This window comes from Protobothrops mucrosquamatus, unplaced genomic scaffold (genome assembly GCF_001527695.2).
Source record: "Protobothrops mucrosquamatus isolate PMUCROS unplaced genomic scaffold, P.Mucros_1.0 scaffold1976, whole genome shotgun sequence".
NCBI classification, from domain to species: domain Eukaryota; kingdom Metazoa; phylum Chordata; class Lepidosauria; order Squamata; family Viperidae; genus Protobothrops; species Protobothrops mucrosquamatus.
The window spans coordinates 242,502-263,183 of record NW_015388092.1 but is presented as its reverse complement, the minus strand read 5'-3'; the positions used below and the strand labels follow the sequence as shown (position 1 = coordinate 263,183).

Below are 20,682 nucleotides of genomic sequence, written 5' to 3'. Positions count from 1 at the left end.
GGGCAAAACTCACTGAACAAATTTCTCACTTAGCAACATAAATTTTCGGCTTGACTGTGGCCGTGAGTTGAGGACTACCTGTAAAATAGAGCTGTGAACAACAGATAGTTGCAGGCATAACATTAAGAACAAGTATTTGGCAGGTGTGCAGAAAGAAACAGAAGACTTCAGAATTTTGTCAAATATTAGTCTTGCTTCACGTAGCGTGAAACTGTTTTAAATATTTTAAAAGCTATTGTGTAGAGTGAAACTATTTTGAATACGAGGACAATTCGGAAATAAACCTCCGTTTGGCTGTCAATGACAGACACTCCCAGATACAGAACTTTTATTATATACATCAGAAAACTACAACATTGATAACCAAACGGAGGTTTATTTCCGAATTGCCCTCGTACAATATTCAGCGCCTACCTTTTTAGGGTGTATCCTGCAGAAGAGCAAATATAATAAATAGAAGTTTCCAGTGCTGAAAAGCAGATTAATGAATCGGAGGATCCCTGTAGAGCAGAAGAGGCTTTCGGACCACCCGAACAGCCAGGCTGTGGGCTTCAGAATTCCAACTGACAGCAAGTACAAACCAGGCAAAGTGGTGATCATTGGATCCCACTATTGGAAAAAGAAAATAAAAATATATTAAAAAATTTGGCATAACCAAAGAAACCCCCACCTATAACTGGAAAAGGAGAATGCAAATTAAATTAAATTAAATTAAAATTTAACTAGGCATTCCTATATAAGAATAAATTGTGTATCTCCTTTGTATGTGTTCCAAAGTAGCCAAATCTAATGTTAGAAGTATTGAGGCTGAGTGTTGCTCCTACTCAGGAGGATCATGAATGTTGAATAACAACAACCAAGCAATTTAGATTTTTTTTAAAAAAAGTGAAACTGTAAGGGGAAGAGCATATCTCAGTGATGGCAAACCTTTTAGAGACCAAGTGCCCCAAAACTGCCCCCCCACCCGTCCCCGTTCTGCCGTGCCCGCTGGGCCACCCACCACCTCCACGGCCTGCCACAGATCACCTGGGCAGCCCAGCAGCGCCATGGCGGCCACACCCTCCGCCTGTGCCCTGCACCATCATCTGCGCGCGATGGGGCGCAAGGGTGGAGTCTTGTCCCCGCTGCCTGGCTACCATGTCCTTGGCTGCACTGCTTCGCGTGGGCCGTGCCTGGGGGCGACTCTCCGGGGGGCTGCTGGTGAGGAGGGGGCCGTGGGAGGAGGCGGGGCTGGGGTGACGGTGCGTGTGCCCAAAGAGAGGGCTCCGAGTGCCGCCTCTGGCACGCGTGCCATAGGTTCGCCACCATTGGCATATCTCTTTCTCTACTTCGCTCAACTGGAAATAATCATTTTGAAAAACCATTTAGGAGAACCATTAACAATAAGGGTACAGTAAAACATAATAGCACATTTAGGCAGTGAGTGGGCTTCTTCTGAGCAGAAAATTAATATGGTACTGTGATCCAATACCTTTAACTATACGGGTGACAACATTTAGTAAACCTTATTAGGACAAATACAGGCAATCCTCGACTTACGACCACAATTGAGCTCAAGATTTCTGTTGCTAAGGGAGACATTTGTTAACTGAGTTTTTTACCCCATTTTACAACCTTTCTTGCCACAATTGTTAGCGTGAATCATTGAAGTTGTGTGAAGTTACTAGCACGGTTGTTAAGTGAATCTGGCTTCCCCATTGACTTCGATCGTAAAAGGTGATCGCAAAAGGTGATCACATGATCCCAGGGCACTGCAACCACCATAAATAGGAGTCAGTTGTCAAGCATCTGAATTTTGACCATCGCATGACCATGGGGAAGCTGCAACGGTCGTGTGAAAAATGGTCATAAGTCGCTTTTTTTCAATGCGGTTGTAATGGTCACTAAATGAACTGTTGTAAGTCGAGGACTACCTGTAACTGTCATTCCCTGCTTTTCTGAAATAAGTGAGATGGAGGCCTGTAAACACTGTTTCTCTGACAGTTCTCTTTGGAACTCTCTTTCCTCTGAAGTTTGAAAAGCCCCTGCTATATTAGCTTTAGGGAAGTATTTTAAAAAGGACTATTCAAGAGGATTTTTATATTCAAGCACAAGTTATTTATTTTTCGTTTATTTTTTTGGGTTAGAATTTATATCTCTTGATGCTACTTGGTGTTTTCAGTTTTTACTTTTTGACCTGTGGCTTTTCATTGAATGTACTCTCAATGTTTTACTTCAGTTTGCTCAATCTAATGATAGGCTAAAATCAAACTATTAAATAAATAAAATTACATTATTGGGTTTATTCTAATTCAGAAACAGTGTGCAACTTCTCAGGTTCATCAAAACTCTTCGGTGGACTAGGTGTACAAATAGAAAAGCAGGGCACCTAAAGTTAAAATTGCATAGGTTTATTTAATCAATCCTATCAGAATGGAATCTAGAAGATTGAGAACATTCAAATAAGACGTCACATTATACCTACTGGGATTGTTCATAGGATTAGTGAAATAAACGATAAATGCAAAGGGTTCCTTTCTCAAGACACTATATTTCCACGATTACAGGCTGCAAAGCATATTTGAAAGATTTTAGGATGGAAGCGCACACAGTATGTTTGACTTATTCACATAATAAACTTCCACAATGGGATAAGCCCAGGCTGAATACTGCAGTTAATTCGTAGTGGGGGGGGGGGGGATTCAAGAGCTAATAGGAATATTTACTAAGATCGCCTAACTAACAAATTTTTAAATCATTTGAATCACTGCAAGGGGAATTTGTACTGTACTAGACCACCCATACCCTGTTGGGTCTTCATTTAATTTCCTTACCTAAACAGAGATTCAGAATGACCACAGGTGGGCAAAAATGCAGTGGGAGCAGGAACGCTTCTGACTTCCTGCCAGCTTGTCCACTGAATTTATGTGTGAGAAGTTGGAAGGAAGAATCAGAAACCTTCCTTCCTTTGAATTATGTAGCAATAATGTAGTCTTTATCACTATATGAAGAACCAAGGATCTATCAAAATGGGACAGAGCGAACCCATGTTATTCTTTTATAGTGGAAAGACAATGCTATTGTAAATTTTTATACTGATGACATATTTTCACTCTTTGCTTTTCAACTGGACTTCTGTTCAAAATATGATTCCCATAATGAAAAAAAAAATACTAACAGTAATCTGTATGATCAATATTTTTAATGTGTTTAAAAATTGTGCTGAGTAATTCAGATATTTTTGTCCGTCTAGTTCCTTTTATTTGCATATAAAAACATACACATATAAAACAGAAGTACTAGAATGAAACAGAAAACAAATTTGGTATAATGGTCAGAAGCACTGAATTAAAACCAGGGGAAGACTAGTTCTTCTCCTGCCTTTGGTTCAAAGCCAACTGGCTGAACTTGGGCCAGTCGCTCTCTCTCAGCCCTAGGAAGCAGGCAATGACAAACCACTTCTGAAATATTGCCAGGAAAACTACAGTGTAGGAATTTGTCCAGGCAGTTGTCAGGAGTTAAGACTAACTCCAAAGCAAAAAAAAAAATAGAGCATCTCCTAGTTCTTACTTAGAATTGTTTGTTTAAAGCAAAGTACAATTTCTATGAAGAGAAAATAAAACAAGAAAATATTTCAGTTCCTTGTTATTTCCCCAAATTCTCCAAACACTTATTATATTAACACAATGAGGTGGCTGGATGGAGTCACTGAAGCAGTAGGAGTGAACTTAAATGGACTCCAGAAGATGGTAGAGGACAGGAAGACATGGAGGAACGTTGTCCATGGGGTCGCGATGGGTCGGACACGACTTCGCAATTAACAACAACAACAACTAAAAATAATAACAACAATAGTGGATAGGCGGGTCGATATTGACCGCTTTGGGCAACCCTGGTCTGTTAGAAACGGGAGGAGATTGTGCTCTCCTTGCTCCAAAACGCGCCCTTCAGATTTGAAGAACCTCAACTTCCATTAGCCCCTTCCAGCAAAGGCAAGGGTGGGGGAGGATGGGAGTTGTCGTCCAAAAGAATCTGAAGGCAAGAGGCTGGTCCTGTGCAGTGCATCGTGTAAGCAGGATAGAGAAATGATAGGGGGAAAAGGGGGGTGTGTGTCTATTTTGCAGGATATTAATAAAGAAAGCAATCCCAAAAAGCCACCTTAGGCTGCCTTTGGAGCCTGCAAACCCCCTTTTGCCTCCGCAGTTCGGAGCGGCGCCGGACTCGGGGATCCGCTCGCTCGCTCGCTCGCCTGCCTACCTGCTGGAACCGACCCGCGCAATAAGCTTGCGCCTGCGGAACGTGGAAGGCCTCGTCCATGTAGGCCGCCCGCTGTTGCCGGTTGAACGCCGAGAAGAGCAGGCAGGAGGCGAGGAAGGTGCAGCTAAAGGCCGCCGAGAAGCAGGAGACCTCGGAGCGCTCCATGGCGCGGCTCCCGTCCGGTTTGGCCCAAGCGCTGCGGGGGCCTCGGAGAGGTGGATGGGAGAGCGGGCGGACGGGCGGCGCTACCGGGGACGGGCTTCGGGGAACGAGGGGAGGCCGAGGCGGGCCTCTGCGGCGGAGAGGCCTTCCCGGCGGGAAACTAGTCGGCTGGAGGGAAGGAGGAGCCTCGGCGGGCCGCTCTTCTTGACCCGCATGCAGGTTTGTGGGCCTCGCCCGGCTTGCCCCCCCCCCCCGTTCAGTCCGGGATAGGAAAACGGGGCTGGAGGGGGGCTTACTTTGCACCCCTCGTGCAAAATTCTCCTCTTCTTCCCCTTCTTAGGAATGAACTTCTGCTCTTTTTCTGCGTGTTTCTTGTTAATAAACTATGATGGGGGGGGTTGTAATGTTGCCTGGAGAGCACCGTAGGAAAAATGGTATAAAAATGCTCTTGAGAAAGGATCCAATGCATACCTTGGCCTTTTTTAAACAAAGACCAAACGGGTTAAAAGAAGGGAGGGCTGAGTGCAAGCGTTATTCCCGCCCATGTCCCGGTTTGTAACATTTTATTAGATTATAGAATAAAGTACAAAAATATAAAAGCGAATAGTAGGACCCAGTGGGGAGAGAAAAGGGAAAGAAGTGAGGGGGAGAAGGGGAAAAGAAAAGAAAACAGATTTCCTCTGTTGCGGTAGAATAAAGCATTAACATCGGACCTGAACTTTTGACTTTTTCCATAATAGTATAAACTAGCCATTTCTGTAACAACAAATCAATCTAATCAGTAAAACCCAAAATCAAAGTTTCATTTATTTCCACCTCAAGCACCAAATCCAGACGGTGCTCATGTCGATTAGCTTAGATTAGAAGGAGTGAAGTTCAAATAAGAATTATTCAGTAAATAATTAAAATAACTGCCTTTATATATTTTATATATTTTATTTATTGATTTGATTTTTATCTCACCAACTCAAAAGTGGAGAACCTAAATTATTCTCCGTCCTCCTATTTTCCCCACAACAACAACAACCCTCTGAGGTAGGCTGGGCTGAGAGAGAATGACTGGCCCAGAAATCACCCAACTGGCTTTTTATGCCTAAAATGGGAATAGAATTCAAAGGTCTTCTGATTACTAGGCCAGCCCCTTAATAGACTCACAGAGCTGGAAGGAACCTCAGAAGGCCTATCTCAGAGGGTTGTTGTTGTTGTGGGGAAAATAGGAGAATGGAGTATAATAATAATAATAATAATAGTAAAGTTGGAAGGTACCTTGAAGGTCATCTAGTCCAACCCCCTGCTCAGGCAGGAAACCCTATACCATTTCGGACAAATGGCTGTCCAGTCTCTTCTTAAAAACTTCCAGTGTTGGAGCATTCACGGCTTCTGGAGGCAGGTTGTTCCACTGGTTAATTGTTCTCACTGTCAGGAAGTTTCTCCTTAGTTCTAGGTTGCTTCTCTCCTTGATTAGTTTCCATCCGTTGCTTCTTGTCCTGTCTTCAGGCGCCTTGGAGAATAGCTTGACTCCCTCTTCTTTATGGCAGCCCCTGAGATATTGGAACACTGCTATCATGTCCCCCATCGTCCTTCTCTTCATTAAACTAGACATATAATTTAGGTTCTCCAACTTGAGTTGGTGGGATAAAAATCAAATAAATAAAAATGATAAATTATATAAATGCAGTATTTTAATTATTTATTACACGGGTGTCAAACTCAATAGAGTCCCGTGTCATATTGTGATGTATCGTGACATTTTTTGCTTTTCAGGAGCCAGGAAAATCCTCAGGGACAAATCACACCTTGGTCAGCGCTTCTTTACTCTCCTACCATCGGGTAGGAGAAATAGAAGCATAGCCAGCCGCACCAACAGGCTGAAGAACAGTTTTTACCCATGGGCTGTCAGACTCCTGAATGAGAAATAACTCCATGTATGATAGACTTGCGTGTTGTGCAATAAGTTCACATGGTGCAATAAGATTGTGTGTTTGTTGTCACTGTGAGTTGTGTCGGGGGGGTGCACGAAGGGAGGCTTAGCCAATCTCATTGTACATGTGTTGTACTTTGACAATAAAGGTTGATTTGACAGTGATTTGACAGGATGGGCGTGGCCTATGTGTGACGCATCCAGTTTGACATCCCTGATTTATTACATTACTCTTACTCTTATTTATATCTCATTCCTAAACTAACTTAGTCCAAGGCAAGAAACTTATACCATCCCGGACAAATTGTTGTCCAGATTATTCTTGAAACCTCCAGCAATGGAGCACCCACAACTCCTGAAGACAAGCTGTTGTACACCTATGCATTTGTTTTTGTTTTTTTTAACTAAGTACAGGTTCCTACTTTTCTCACCATTGAACTGCATCTCTGTCAAGATTTTTCTGAATCCTGAGTGTATCTTCCAAAATGTTAGCAGTTCTCCCCAAATTGATGTCATCTATCATCATGATGACTCATGACCATTTTTCACACTTCTGACACTATTCACACTATTCCCCGTGGTCAGGGGGTAGGCAACCTTGGCTCTTTTATGACTTGTGGACTTCAACTCCTGAGCAACGCTGGTTCAGGAATTCTGGGAGTTGAAGTCCACAAGTCATAAAAGAGCCAAGGTTGCCTACCCCTGACCATGGTCATGTGATCAAAATTTGAATGCTTGGAAATTTATTCATATTTGGGATCATGTGAACAGCTTTTGCAATCTTCTGACAAGTAAAGTCAGTGGGGATGCCAGATTCACTTAACAACTGTGTTGCTAACTTCACAACTGCAATGGTTCATTTAACAACTATGGCTAGAAAAGTCATAAAATGGGGCAAAACTCAATGTCTCAACATAAATTTTGGGCTCAGTTGTGGTCGTAAGTTGACTATCTTATATTATGGTTGGTTGCACAGTCAGCCAGATCTTTACACTGCATTTGGCATTTTATCCATCTATCAAGTTCTTCCCAAGGACCTGGGATAGGCAGGTATTATTGTTTGATGATAAAAGTATGGTTGAAAAATATTTACTATCCCATGTAAAGCTGCCTTTACTTCACTGATGATTATTTTGTCAAAATCGGTGGTGCTCCTTTTGCTTCAGTTCTACGATTTACAGGTCTTTGTATTTTGTTATCTTCTCCAGTTCCTTCTCTTCTGCTTTTTTTGCTGAGTTTGGGGTGTCTATCAGTTTGAATTCCAAACGTTATCTCTTGTTATTAAAATTATTAATAAAAATTATTTTAGAGAAGGTTAATTTTTTCTCTATTCCTGTTAAATTTAGTTTTCTTTTTTACTGACTTATTTTTGAAAAAAAAAATAACTCTTCTTATTAACCATAACCCTAACTCTCACCTAATTTTAGAACTTCCTTCCTTCCTTCCTTCCTCATCAACAAAACAAACTTTAAACTTAATATTTTAGAAATAATCTTGAGGGAAGATTTCTTTTCTTAAATTTAGATAGGACAATGGGTAATTAAGAAACCATGGGATAGATATCGAAAGATATATAATAGTTATTCTCCTGAAAAAAAGTCAGTTAACCAAAAATTAGCAAATGTTATTATTAAATCAACTTTTTGTGAAATGAAAATGTAAAGAGCACATAACACTTTTAACTTACTTCGTCTATGTGATATGAGAACATACTTCGTGTAAGTCAGAATGAAGGGCTTGAAAAGCTATTTTTATAAAGATGCATCTTGTAATTAATTACAATATTGAGTGTGCTCTATTGTCATTTTGTGTTAAAGACCTTGAAGAAGAAAAAGTGCTTATAGGAACTTTGAGGTATCCCATATGTGCATGGAAGCAAAGAATTTTTACATGGTTACTACAAATGAACTCTGGGTACTCAGGCAGTTGTGAAGATTAACTCACCACAAGTTCACGTTTAAAAAAAAATGTTGATAATCCTACTCATATTTTCTTACTTGGAAGTGATAAAAAAATCAGGAGAATAACAAGAATAATCTTTTCTCTATAGAAAAAATATTCTTGAAGCTGTTCCAGTGTAAAAGCCAAGGCTTCTTGGAGAACAAGTAATTAGTATAAGATCATATTTCTTAAAACCTAATCAATATGGAACATAAATCCACTCAATTTGGTTTAATGTTAACATTGGATAGACCACTAGGCCACACTTCATAGGAATCTAGGATAGATCTGATCCCTTCTAGTCATCTCACAGAATTAATCTTTAAACTTCATTTCCAAACATAACTTTTAAATGTTTATAAATGTTCTAGGTTTGAAAGAGCTTACTGTTCTGGTACAAGATGCAGTGCTTAAGACATCGGTTAGAATTATTTCCTGACTGTCTTGTGACTCTTATCCTATTTAATGGTGTGAAAAATGCTGCTACTCTGCGGAAGAAAGCAATGGAAGGTGCTATTGATGGAGCATTAATTAATCCTTCAATGGTAAGCAACTCGTCTCCATTGTACATATTCAGTAGCATGTTTAAAATTAATTAGTTCACATTCTGTCTGTAAAAAAAAATCAGTGAATAGAAACTTTTAACAAGATAAATAATTTTCACTTGAATTTTAAAATGCCTGCCCGAACATCTGAAACATGATTTCTAGTGATTTCCCCCCCCCTTCCTGACCCTATTTCTGTGAGAAGTGTTTTATTGAAGTTCTTTTAAACAGAATAGCATTATTTATTCCCCTGAAAGCTAAATTATAAATATTAAGACAACTGATGGGTGTCTTATTTTTCCATGGGTAAAAATGTGATATATGGTTTAAATTTTAATATAAATACAGAGTTAGCCTAAATGTACTCTTCCATTACAGTACTATTCCATTCCATATCTGTAAGTAAAGGGATTTGCTTTCCTAAAGTTTTTGTTCTGGAACTGATACAGCAGTTGAAAACTTCATTATGTTTTCTCTGGCAGGTTGTTGATCCTTTTCAGATACTAGTAGCAGCAAATAAAGCTGTTCATCTCTACAAAAGTGGCAAAATGAAGACAAGAACGCTTAATGCTGAAATCATATTCAACCTTTCACCGAATAATAATGTGAGTCATTTATAACTGGGGCTGAGATATTGCAGACCCTCTGCTTTATTTCATACAGTTTCAAGCTCTGTGGACATACTAACTCTATTCTTTGGGCTATCATTTCTCTTCTACTTTGTGGGTTGGTGTTCTGTCAGGAGAAAAAGTGAAAGAAATGTTGGATTATAGCGAGAAAGGAAGAGAAAAAAAGTACTGTAATCCCAATACAAGAAGCTTCACCTACTATTGGGTTTTGTTTTGTTTTTGCTAGCCCCCAACCTCAGCTCCCCATTTTACTGGAAACCAAAGCATAAGCAAAGCAGAAGAACTGTGGTGGCCCAGTGGTTAGAATGCAGTATTGCAGGCAGACTCTGCCCACAGCTAGGAGTTCAATCCTGATTGGCTCAAGTCTTCCATCTTTTCTGAGGTCGGTAAAATGGGGAGCCAGATTATTGGGGGCAATAATGCTGATTCTATAAACCACTTAGAGAGTACTGTAAAACACTATGAAGCAGTATATAAGTCTTAAGTGCTATTGCTATAACATACCCCCCCAAAGTTAGGCATTAATTTGTACCATGCTTTAAATCACCTTTTCTCAGTGAAATATTATATATAAATAGAAATATTATATATAAATTGGCTTATCCATGAAGAAAATTAATTGAAAGATTTGGGGTTATTGTCCATCACTTAACTATTTTCTAGGACAGTGTTTTGAATCTTCTGCCTGATGTTTCATATGCGATCCAGCATACTGGCGGGAGAATTCTGGGAGTTGATGTCCAGACATTTTCAAACTGCCATGGTTAAGAAACACTGCTATAGCTGTTACAACAGAAATAGACCTGACCTATGTAGCTTTGGTTTCTTAGTCTGGTCCACCTTGTTGAGCTGACAGGATTTTTGATTAGTATTCTGATATCAGGAGAAAAGTGGGGGATCAAGGTTATATTTTCACAGCAAGCAGATAGAAACCCAGTAGCATTCTGGGTCATTTGGGGTTTCCAATGTCAAAGTGCTCCAAAGGGAATTCACCCCGTGATAAAATTCTCTGGACACATTTTTTTATTTGAAAATGGGTGAAGGGATATTAAACTGTTTACAAACAATATTTCAATGCGGACTAAAATTATTGAGCTGAAAGAAGGAAATATTAAATACCTTATTTTCATTTAAATGAAAATAATAAACGAATAAGTAGATCATTGGATCTTCTAAATGGGAAAGGTTTTTTTGAAATAATGTCTAGATTGTTAGGTATGACTAATACAAACCTATATTCTCCTTTAATATTAGATAACAGATGCCTTCAAAAAATTTGGCATTTCTGATACCGACTCTGCAGTACTCATAGTTTTGATTGAACACGGAGAGAAAACTGTGAATCTGAACAATCTAATAAGTCAAGTAGACGGCCAGCAAGTTTCCATAGCTGATCTCTCTGAAATAAGTGACATACAGAAAATTAAGAAGGTTTGTTTCAGCTTCTCTAAGTAAGAAGATATAGTAAATAAGAGCATTTTAATAAATTAAAACATTGATGTTTCAGTGTAGTGTAACAGGTAGGGTAATTTTCTCTCAAATATGGATGTATAAGATTACAACCATATTAAAAAGTGTTTGTTTAATCATCCACATACATACCCCCCCCCCGCCGCCGCCAATCTGGATTAGTTTCAGTTGCCTGGAAATCTAAATGTGAATGTAGTTAAACCTTTTCCTAACTTCCAGCTATGTATTTGGAGAGTAGCAGAAGGAGGAAGACTGATGTAATAATAAAAATGTAAATGTTATATAACACAGACTATAAACTAGGGGTAAGCAACTTGTAGGCTGTAAGTGTGTTTGGAATTGTCATGTCTCCTGTGCTGCTGAAATTCAGTGGAACATATTAGTCCACTGAACTGAGTTTCTGGCTTCTTTCTGCACTTCTACATTTTAAGAAGAGATTTCTTAAGATACTTTTTTTCCCTCTCCATGGCTACTGCATCAGTACCCCTTTCAGTGCAACTCTGAAGTGTAAACCTGCCACTGGTATCTGGTCTCCAGATGTTGAGTAAATGATCCCCTTGCTTCAAACCATTGTAAACAAACAAAAAAAACTTTGTAGAATCATGCTGTCTCTTGAGAAAGTCACCATTCTATTATCTTTGCAGGTATACAAGTTGACTCCACAAGAAGAAAAAATGGGCACCCTGTTGGATGGCATCATTTGCAGAATGGCAACAAAAGAAGTATGACTGCATCAGAATGATAGCAGTTTATTCTGAAAGAAATGTTATTTTAATTTTTTTCCTCCCTTGTTATGCCAGTATTAGATGTATTTTAGAATCTCTGATTTGGTTTGAAGCACAATTTTATTACATGAAGCAGAATGATGCAGCTTTTTAAAGTGCTCTGCTGCCAGTAATTAAATGATTGACAATTTTAAATATTGAAATTTAAAAATGCAGAATTCTGAAGCCATTTCCCTGCTTTACATGTCACCTTGATTCTTTGACTCAAAGTCTCAATTTTTTTTCTGGAAACACAGAGCAATGAATAAAATTGCAACAAATTATCAATAGGATTCTTTGACAATGAAAAAAATGGAAACTTTAGATAATTCTGTACTGATTCCCTGCTTTCATTTCATTTCAGTCTAATAAAAGTCTTATAGAAATCATACTCCTGTTCCAAACAGAGACTCTTTCCATGTGATAAAATTGAGAGTTAATATGAGTTCTCCAGGAAATTGATTCTGCTTCTTTGTAGCATCTCCACAGCCATATTTATAACAATGGGATGTACTAGTCATTTGTTTTCATAGGTACTGTTAAGTTTCTTCCATCTCACTCTATTCTTCCCCTTGGCCAAACTTTGTATCTTGAGGTTATCATCTCTTCTTTGATTAGACGGACCCAATACAGATAAATTCTGCTTTGCTGTAACCCTAATTTTCTTTTTTCTATAGTCTTATCGCAGCTGTTCCACCTTCCGGTTTCAACCAAGCATAACTGCTATAGCACGGCCATGTTACCAAATCATAACTCATTCCGGTTTCTTTTTCCCCTCGGGGAAGCCTTTTGTGGTTGTTTTTGTTGCACCTTTGAATTAAAAAAATGCTTGTTATTTTTGTTGGGTGGTCATGGAAGTGTACTTCTTCCTAAACTTTCTGAACATCACCCACAGCTGGTTTTTGTTATTAGTAAGCTAGAAAATACAGGTTGCACCAGACTGATATCTACAGTGCACCAATGGAATAGGGCCAAGATCATAATTAGGAAGATTTCTCCCTTAATCTTGGATCTGAATTGCCCTAATCTAGTTTTTCTCAATTTGATACCCTCTGTTTGTCTTTGAAATACAACTGCAATGGTCATGTTGGGTGGAAATTCTGGAGGTTGTAGGATCAATACATTGATCATGCTAATGCTAGGTTGGGAAAGCCTGACAGCTTTAATCTTTGAACATGGAGCACTTTATTCCAAATCTTGCTTTTTTATTTTGGGCATGATAAAGTTCTATAATTCATCCTGCAAAACCTAAAGTGTGTTGAATTTTCTTTATTGCTTAGGGATGTTTGAGAAGCTGAGAACAATATGTATGTGATTGCCATGAAATCTGAAACATAAGCCACTTGTTGAAAAACAAATAAAAAAGGATTAGCACAAAATACATTTGTGTATTAGCTAGCTTTCCAACTGTGGATTTGAACTTGTGTCTCCATGGTTCTAGCCTAGCACCTTACAACTGCGTTAAGATTATGATATTTGCAAGATTTTCTTATGAAGGATTAGGCAACATGAAATAGCAAAAGTTGGTTTTACAGGGTTTTTTTTAGACAAGTTACCTTTTTAAAAGCTTGTTGAGTAAGAAAGAATGATAACTAGAAAGGGATGAGAAAAGGATATAGAGCTTTGAACACAGCTCAGCCTTGGTAGCACATTTTTATCATGGAAAATTAAAGATTTGTTTTCATTGCCTGACAAAAGAAATGCCACATGGAATATATCATCCGTCTTGCTGGCTGAAATGAAGATGCTATTTTTGGTAACTAACTGGTGGTGAGCAGGTACATTTAAATCATATCCTTTTTTGAACATAAATGAAAAATGGCTTGAGTCCAGTTAGCATAAACTAATGTGTTGTAACTTTGGGAATGCTTCATCAATTTTACCCTTAGAGGTGGAATACATTAAGAGATGAACTGAGCCTGAATGATTTTTTAAAAACTTTAGAATGATAGTCCAGCTTGTGTGTTGGTAAAAAATCCTGAGAGTCGGGCAGAAATCTGCAGCTTCTAGTATGAAGTAGTAGTTAAGGCAGCCTTTCTCTGCCTTTTAATATTGAAATATAAATGTTCAGGTCTCAGGGAATCCCTGCATAAAAACCACACACAAAAGAAATCCCTTCACAATTCAATTTGCTTCTGAACTACCACACTTTACAATATTTATAGCAGTAGCAAAGCAGCAGTCTAGCAGCTGAGTTACACTAAGTAAAAATTCTCATCATTTTAGATGTTTTAGGAGGTGAAATGAGTTTTTGAAGCATCTACAAAGTGGATAGCACCCATTTGGTACCTCTGTTGGCTCTGCATACCTTGGAGGCCAAGTTAATAACAGAGCATCTCTGAGGGAGATGGGTGGCTCAAAATGTGAAAAATTTATAAATAACAGGAAATGAGCTAATATTTTCCAATTCATACAGTCTTGGAGGTCATAACTATAAACTATTTTGTTGGCCACGAACTACAGTTGACTTGAAAGGCCAAATTACAAACTAAGCTTAATTTCATTTAGACTTGAATTAAGTACTTCTAATTAATTTAATTAAAACCCACTGAACCATTTCAGCTATAAATTCATGACAACTTTTGGAGGTCTTAGATCTCATTCTAGGCTTGGGCGGGGGCTGCAAAAGCTGAAATTTCAGGCCATGCTTTCTAGTGTAAAGAAAAGCTTGTGGTTGGTAAAGCCCACCATTATTAGTTTTTTAAGCAGCCTACAAACTGTTTAAATCAAACTTCCCCAATCCAATGTTCCCAGATGTGTTGGACACAGCTTTCTGTTATTTCTTGGCAGAAAGTAAGAACTATTCCTAGGGTTATAGGGATGATGGTCAGAAACTTTTTCCCAGGGCAATAAAAAATGTAAGAAAAATCAGGTAGAAGTTGCTGATAACTAGACTTTATTTAAAAATAAGGAACAGCTTTCTGACAGTAAAATTTGTACAATATGGAACAGTGTGCCTACGGAGGTTGTGGGTTCTCTATTTTTGGAAGTTTATAAGAGGTGGGACATTTTTCTGCATACTTTATTGCAGAGGGTCAGACCATATCAGTGTTTCTCAAACTTGGCAACTCTTAAGAAGTGTAAAATTCTAGGAGTTGAACTCTACACATCTTAAAAATAACAAAGCTCAGAAACCCTGGGCCACATGAACATTGTGGACCCTTTCAACTCTACAGTTCTATGATTTTAGGAAAACTGAGTGTTAAACTTCCTGGTAACAACCACCCCTAACTTGGCATGTTCTAGATATCTTGTACTACAATTCTCAGGATCCTTAGTCAGCCTGCATATTGACCATATTAACTGGATAATGAGATTCATAATTTTATCTTCAGTAGGTCGTGGAATTTAGGAAGTCTGGTGTCATGTGTTATTGACCTCTGAATAAATCTTGGGCAATAAATGGTAATCCTCTAGAAAAGAAACAATACTACAGTAATCACATACTTAAACATAACCTTTACCATAGGAACTCAAACAATTTTTCTAATGCTAATTAATTGACCTTTCCATTCCCTCAGTTTTATAGGCAAGTGTTACATTCATGTTAAGATAAAAGGGAGAGGACAAGAATTTTCTAAATGCCAATGGTTAGGTAAATGGCAGGACTCCTGGAGTCCTTTCCCATATTAGTTGAAGAAACCCAAAAATGTCACTGTAGCTTCTTTCTGCTTCCTAATGTCCTCCAGATAATATGTACTACAGTACTATCTTTGTTTTTTTAAATCAGGATGGCCATTTGCCATGATGGCCAATAACTGCATGAGTTAAAGATTAGCATTACTGGATCTCAGTTTTCTGAGGTAAAAATCGTGCTACACACTTAGCTATAAATGAAATAACATAAACCGCTATACAGGGGTTCAAATTCCAGTTATGTAGTTTTCTATTGACATTAAATAGTATGGAGAAAGATCATAGCATTATTTTTAATTACCCATTTTTTGAATAACTGAATTTAACCTTAGAGGGCATAGTCTAATTAATTCAGAGTTAAATCCCAGAGTATAATGAGAGTTATAATCAGTAAAGCCTGTACAGGATGCATTTTATTGAATATTGAATTGGATCTACCACCTGCATAGTCAACTTACCACCTCAATTCTTTCCTAATGATCGTGTCCATACTTTGGTGCCTGAAATGTGATTTAAGACCATTGAGGATGTTGAAAGACATCTCCAGATCAGCAACATTATTGACAAAACTGTTTTGAATATAGCTATTTAATAGTTAGTTTTAGAGTGCTGTACACATTAGTATTACTTATATCAAAACAATCTTTTACATTATTTTTTTCTTACATTTAAGAAAGTTGAGACAATAGTATAAACCCATTAGTAATTTCATTCCTGATTTGAAAAAAAAATTGCCACTTAAAAATACTACCTTTGTTATTGTCTTCAACAGGGTCTTGAGTTTTTGAGTCTCAAGAGAAAAAAGAAAACAAGATTAAGCTCAGTTATCTTTCCTTGTCCATACTCCCCAGACTGCAATAAGAATAACCATGACAATCAGCATGTAGAGCATGCGGACTGTTGTTTGCTCATTTTCACACCAGTGTTTGCAGTTAAAAGAATTGTGCCAATTCTTTCCAGGGTATGCTGATGGTTTAGGCCGATGAGCACGAAGACAGTGAATCCTGCCAAAATAAAAACACTGAGCATTAGCAATTTCCTTCCCTGTCATCTCTCCTAAAGGATGCTTGATGAACATCAAAATGAACAGGATTAGGATTAGTCCCTAGAGTAAACAGGAGTCAGGATTGCCTGGAAAACACATCCACAAAAACAACCAGGAAATCTTCAATCTTAAAACACAAAGTCTTTGTCAGATATTTGGTGCCTATATGCACTATGGTGTTTTTTTAATACAGGTATTGTTGCTGTACAGGAAAATCAACTGTTCATTCTCTGATCAGCATTTAATTTGAATTTCAAATTGTTGACAAAATTGATGGGCAGACTGGATACATGCAGCTCAATTCTAAACATGGAAATTTGACTGGAAATAAATCCCACTGAATTCAGTAAAACTTGAATCCTGCTCTATTTGTGTGTGTTTTTTTAATTTAACAAACAGAGAAAAAAGGGAGAGAAAGCAACAAAAACAAATATCTCCAAATGCATTATATCTTGTTAAATATATCTGTTGTCTCATTAAATACATGTGTGAACTTACTTTCTCCATTAAGCCAAGGAACTTGGAAGCGTAAGTCCCATTGAAATCAAAAAAAGAAAAAAAATCTTATGAATATGTTTCATTCATTTCACTTTGAATTTAGGTGATTAATGTACTTTGAGCAGTGGTCGAAGAGTAGTTCTGCTTATCTTGGAAATAGAATTTGAATAGCTGTTTATAATGGACTTGTATTGGTTTTATCATAGTAATAGCACCATCTATCCAAGTTGGCCATCCTAATAATGAAGCCCTAGTTAGTGCATAGATAGGAATTCACCAGATACATTATACAGTACTGAGAAACTAAATATGTAACTTGAAAGAAGGTAAGCTAGTTCTGTCTTACTGCCAAGAAAACCCCGAGTTAAGTGATAGAATCATGATATAACTCTTGTACTGCAATAATATTCAATTGATTTTATAATTTTTTTTAAAAATAATAATGGCATGCAGCAGGACCAATTCTGGACTGGAGGAGAATGGCATGTGCTGCAGTCCTAAATATCCTTATCTCTATACCACATCTTTTAATTTCTTTGTACAGTACATCCTCTTTCTGAGTAAGATCATCTGAAAACCAGATCTGCTAGAAATCCACTCCTTTCCTCAACTGTTTAAATGGATATGGGCACACCACATTAACAATGTGAAAATTTTACATCAGCTACAATAGACATTTGGTTTTAAAATTGCATGCAAATAAATGTAATAGAATTTCCACTTAAAACAGCAGGCTCAGAAAAAATGAAAGTATAAAAAATCTTTAACTCTGTTTTCCTGTTTCCATCAAATTCTGGCCTTCCAGGAATTGTTATTAGCTACAATTTACACAAACAGAAGAATCTGGTAATCCACCCAACACCCTCAATTCCTTCTGCTTCTATGTTCTCAAATCTCCATGATTCACAGCCTATTCTTCCACAGTCTAATCTTCCAGCAAATGTCATGGCAAAGCTTGCAACAATTCTGTATTTCTAAAGACAGCTCCTTATCAGAGTCCCTAAAACTCATCTGTAAAGAATGGAATTGCTTCCTGCTTTCAGATTATGAACCCAGGTCACTTACCTCCTAGAAACGTTCATTTCTTTCTTGATGGTTCTTGTGCCTTTTTTCTCCAAAGCCAAGGGCCTATTAATTGGTGAAACTAGTAGCAAAAAAGCTGTTTTGCGCAACTAAATAGTATTAAATGCCAGGAAATGCAATGGATCTGTTGCAGGTCATGATTACACTCATGTTCTCTTTCCTTACTGGCTATTCAGTCTTTATAAACAGAAGCTGCTAACTCTATTCATTTCCAAAAGTGGAATAGTAGAAGTCATCCTCCCTATTTACAGTATATCATGTGTGTCTTCAAAAGGAATAGAGCAGGAGGGTGGGGATGGGGGCAGAATAAGGGACGCAAGCTTGACTGAAGCAGACACCATTCTGTTTCAAGCGTTTGCATTTGTAGATTTGAAGAAACAAATTGTTCCTGCTTATCTCAAGGACTCCCAGATGAAGTCCTGGGTGGAAAGTTTCCGTCCCATAAATTATTTCAAGTTAGTTTTAAATTAATGCCCAGCAGGGACACCAAGCATACACTTCACTATCACTTTTAGGATTTCTTGTGTGGGAAGAATCCGGAGAAAGAAATATTTTGGGAAATATTAAAAAGCAGAATATATTTCCCCAAAGGAATAATGGAGAAGATCTTTAAAAAGGCAGAAACTCCCCCCCAACCAGACAACTCAGCAGAAACCAGCTTTTAGAAATGCAAATATAATAATCCTTTCGGAATTTCCAGCTAGAAACTGAAGAGATTAGGAAGATAGACCCTTAAAATCTACATACCCTACCCAAACTCTAAGACAGGACATAATAGGATTAACCCATGTTGTGGACCCATCAGTTAGATAGATCTGTATGTTAGAATGTTTGGTATTTATTGGGTTAAGCGCTGTCTCCTTAAGGGATGGCTTATGGGTAATGTAGTTTAGCTATTCAGTCAGCTATCATGTTAGCAGGTCAGTAGGAGGAGCTACTAATCTCATCACAGGATATCCTGGCTATGTGCCAGTTTGGAATGTTCTTTGTCTGAGATAAGCATGGGACCACCGCAGGACTCAGATGGTCCCATTTCACGCTAGAAGTTGGTATGGAGGAACTATTGATTTCTTATCTATAAGGATGAACAGATGTACAATATCCAGAAGAAACAAACATAACTGCAAGTATTTCTGAATAAATGTCTGTTTTACAATCATCTTTATTGAGTTATCTGTATGATCTGGAATTGCAAAACATCTTAGTTCTGGATCAGGACAACCCACCAATATCAAAAGAGCACACACAGGTCAAAGTACATGACACAGGAAATACAAAGCCTCAAACAGGAACAGGAAACAACCTCAAGAGCCAAAGAAGATATAAAAGCCCCCTACTCTGCTCCATGTGGTCACTTTTTTCCATCCTTATGGTTTTTAATGATTGTTAGCTGGAAAAGATACTACCAGATTCCTGACATTTTATCACCATAAATCAATGTTGCTCTCCTCCTAAGCTGGAAATAGGCAGATTTTTAAAGACTAGTGAGGTGAGTTCTAGTCCCACTTTAGGCAGAAAGGCAGCTGGGTGATCTTGGGTCAGTCCCTTTCTCTCAGTCCTAGGAAGGAGGCAGTGGCAAATCATTTCTACAAAACCTTGCCAATAAAACTGTCCAGGCAGTTTCCAAGAATCAGACAAAGTTGAATGGAAGAGACAAATATAAAAATAACATAAACGTGTTCCTATAACTATGTACATATTGAGCTGGGTGTCCCTGTTTTAACATGCTTTAGGTGTCCAAGATATTGTACAAAACTGCCTGACTATTCTCTATAAATATTGCTAATTTAATTCATCCATTCAAATATTTCCATTAAGAAAAATAGATCTCTATTTTGGATTTTTCTTTTCTGATAGAAATACTATGTTTCTTCCTTTTCCAATAAATTGCATGTTATTCCCTTTACCCAGTGCTTTTTTTCTAAAAAAAAAAAAAAAAAAAAGGTGCCGGAACTCACACACATCATACAACCCGCCTTGTCTACCCTACAAGGTTCCATCCCAAAAAGGTGCCGGAACTCCGTTCTGGGCGTTCTATGAGAAAAAAAAAGCCCTGCCTTTACCATATATTGGAGGAGGCCACATTTATTTTTATAATCAAGCTCTGTATTTCTTAGCTGGTATTATTCTGTTAGGGCCCAGATGAGTGAGGCACCAGAGGCATAGATTGATCAGCTGCAGAGGATTTTTGATATGAAGACTGACAATGGCCTATCTAACAGTCATATATGCCTGCCAAGTTCTTTATAAGTCATCTGGTTTCATGGTGGTGGCCAATCACATTTTGAAAAGCTCTGGCTTTTTTTTTTTTTTGAAATTTCACATTCCAAGCAAAAAAATAAAAGTGTTCTGCTCTAGCTAACATTAACACTGCAATCAGAACAAAAATAGAGGTGTAGGCTTGGGCGATGTTAAAAACAAATTAACTGTGGTACAGAGGATATTTGACACTTTCTAGAGAAAACACAAAATTGTTTCAACTTAAGGTGTAGTTAGCTACTGAAAATTTAATCGGAGTAATCATGATTCTGCACCTCTTTGTTGACAAGTCATTTTGAAGGCACTTAAGAAACGTTGGGAGGTGACTGCAAGATGAAGCTGATACATAATTCATGGCAGCATCTAGGCACTAATTGTACCTAGTGGCCATATATATTCTAGAATTCCTCAGTCTAGAATATATATGGCCACTAGATACAATCAGTGCCTAGATGCTGCCATGAATTATGTATCAGCTTCATCTTGCAGTCAC

The 20,682-nt window shown here is 38.0% G+C and overlaps 2 protein-coding genes across 3 annotated transcripts in view; one reads left to right on the top strand and one right to left on the bottom strand.

Moving 5' to 3' along the window:
- LOC107294524 (dol-P-Glc:Glc(2)Man(9)GlcNAc(2)-PP-Dol alpha-1,2-glucosyltransferase) overlaps nucleotides 1-4,445 on the bottom strand; it is a gene marked incomplete at its 3' end in the record, with an annotated part of 76,295 nt that extends 71,850 nt beyond the window's left edge. The window contains exons 1-2 of the mRNA XM_029285634.1: nucleotides 4,237-4,445; nucleotides 415-609 (exon numbers count right to left, since the gene is read on the bottom strand). Of these exons, the coding sequence (XP_029141467.1) occupies nucleotides 415-609; nucleotides 4,237-4,401 (360 nt within the window). The remainder of the gene's footprint in view (nucleotides 1-414; nucleotides 610-4,236) is intronic.
- TPRKB (TP53RK binding protein) lies at nucleotides 4,432-13,003 on the top strand. Of its 2 annotated transcripts, none has more exons than XM_015823762.1 (5): nucleotides 4,432-4,451; nucleotides 8,632-8,805; nucleotides 9,288-9,410; nucleotides 10,689-10,865; nucleotides 11,549-13,003. In XM_015823762.1, exons 2-5 carry the CDS (start codon nucleotides 8,662-8,664, stop codon nucleotides 11,630-11,632), a joined length of 528 nt encoding a protein of 175 aa, XP_015679248.1. In that variant the 5' UTR covers nucleotides 4,432-4,451; nucleotides 8,632-8,661; the 3' UTR covers nucleotides 11,633-13,003. The 2 variants fall into 2 exon arrangements, with proteins under 2 accessions (XP_015679248.1, XP_015679247.1); XM_015823761.1 differs by lacking the exon at nucleotides 4,432-4,451 and adding an exon at nucleotides 4,520-4,617.
- The last annotated feature ends 7,679 nt before the right edge of the window (nucleotides 13,004-20,682 follow it).

What these genes read in the sequence shown, in the direction of transcription:
- TPRKB (XM_015823762.1), top strand. Translation starts at nt 8,662, where the DNA reads ATGCAGTGCTTAAGACATCGGTTAGAATTATTTCCTGACTGTCTTGTG. An exon ending in ACCTTTCACCGAATAATAAT is followed by an intron (nt 9,411 to 10,688) that starts GTGAGTCATTTA and finishes CTTTAATATTAG; the next exon opens with ATAACAGATGCCTTCAAAAA. An exon ending in ACATACAGAAAATTAAGAAG is followed by an intron (nt 10,866 to 11,548) that starts GTTTGTTTCAGC and finishes TTATCTTTGCAG; the next exon opens with GTATACAAGTTGACTCCACA.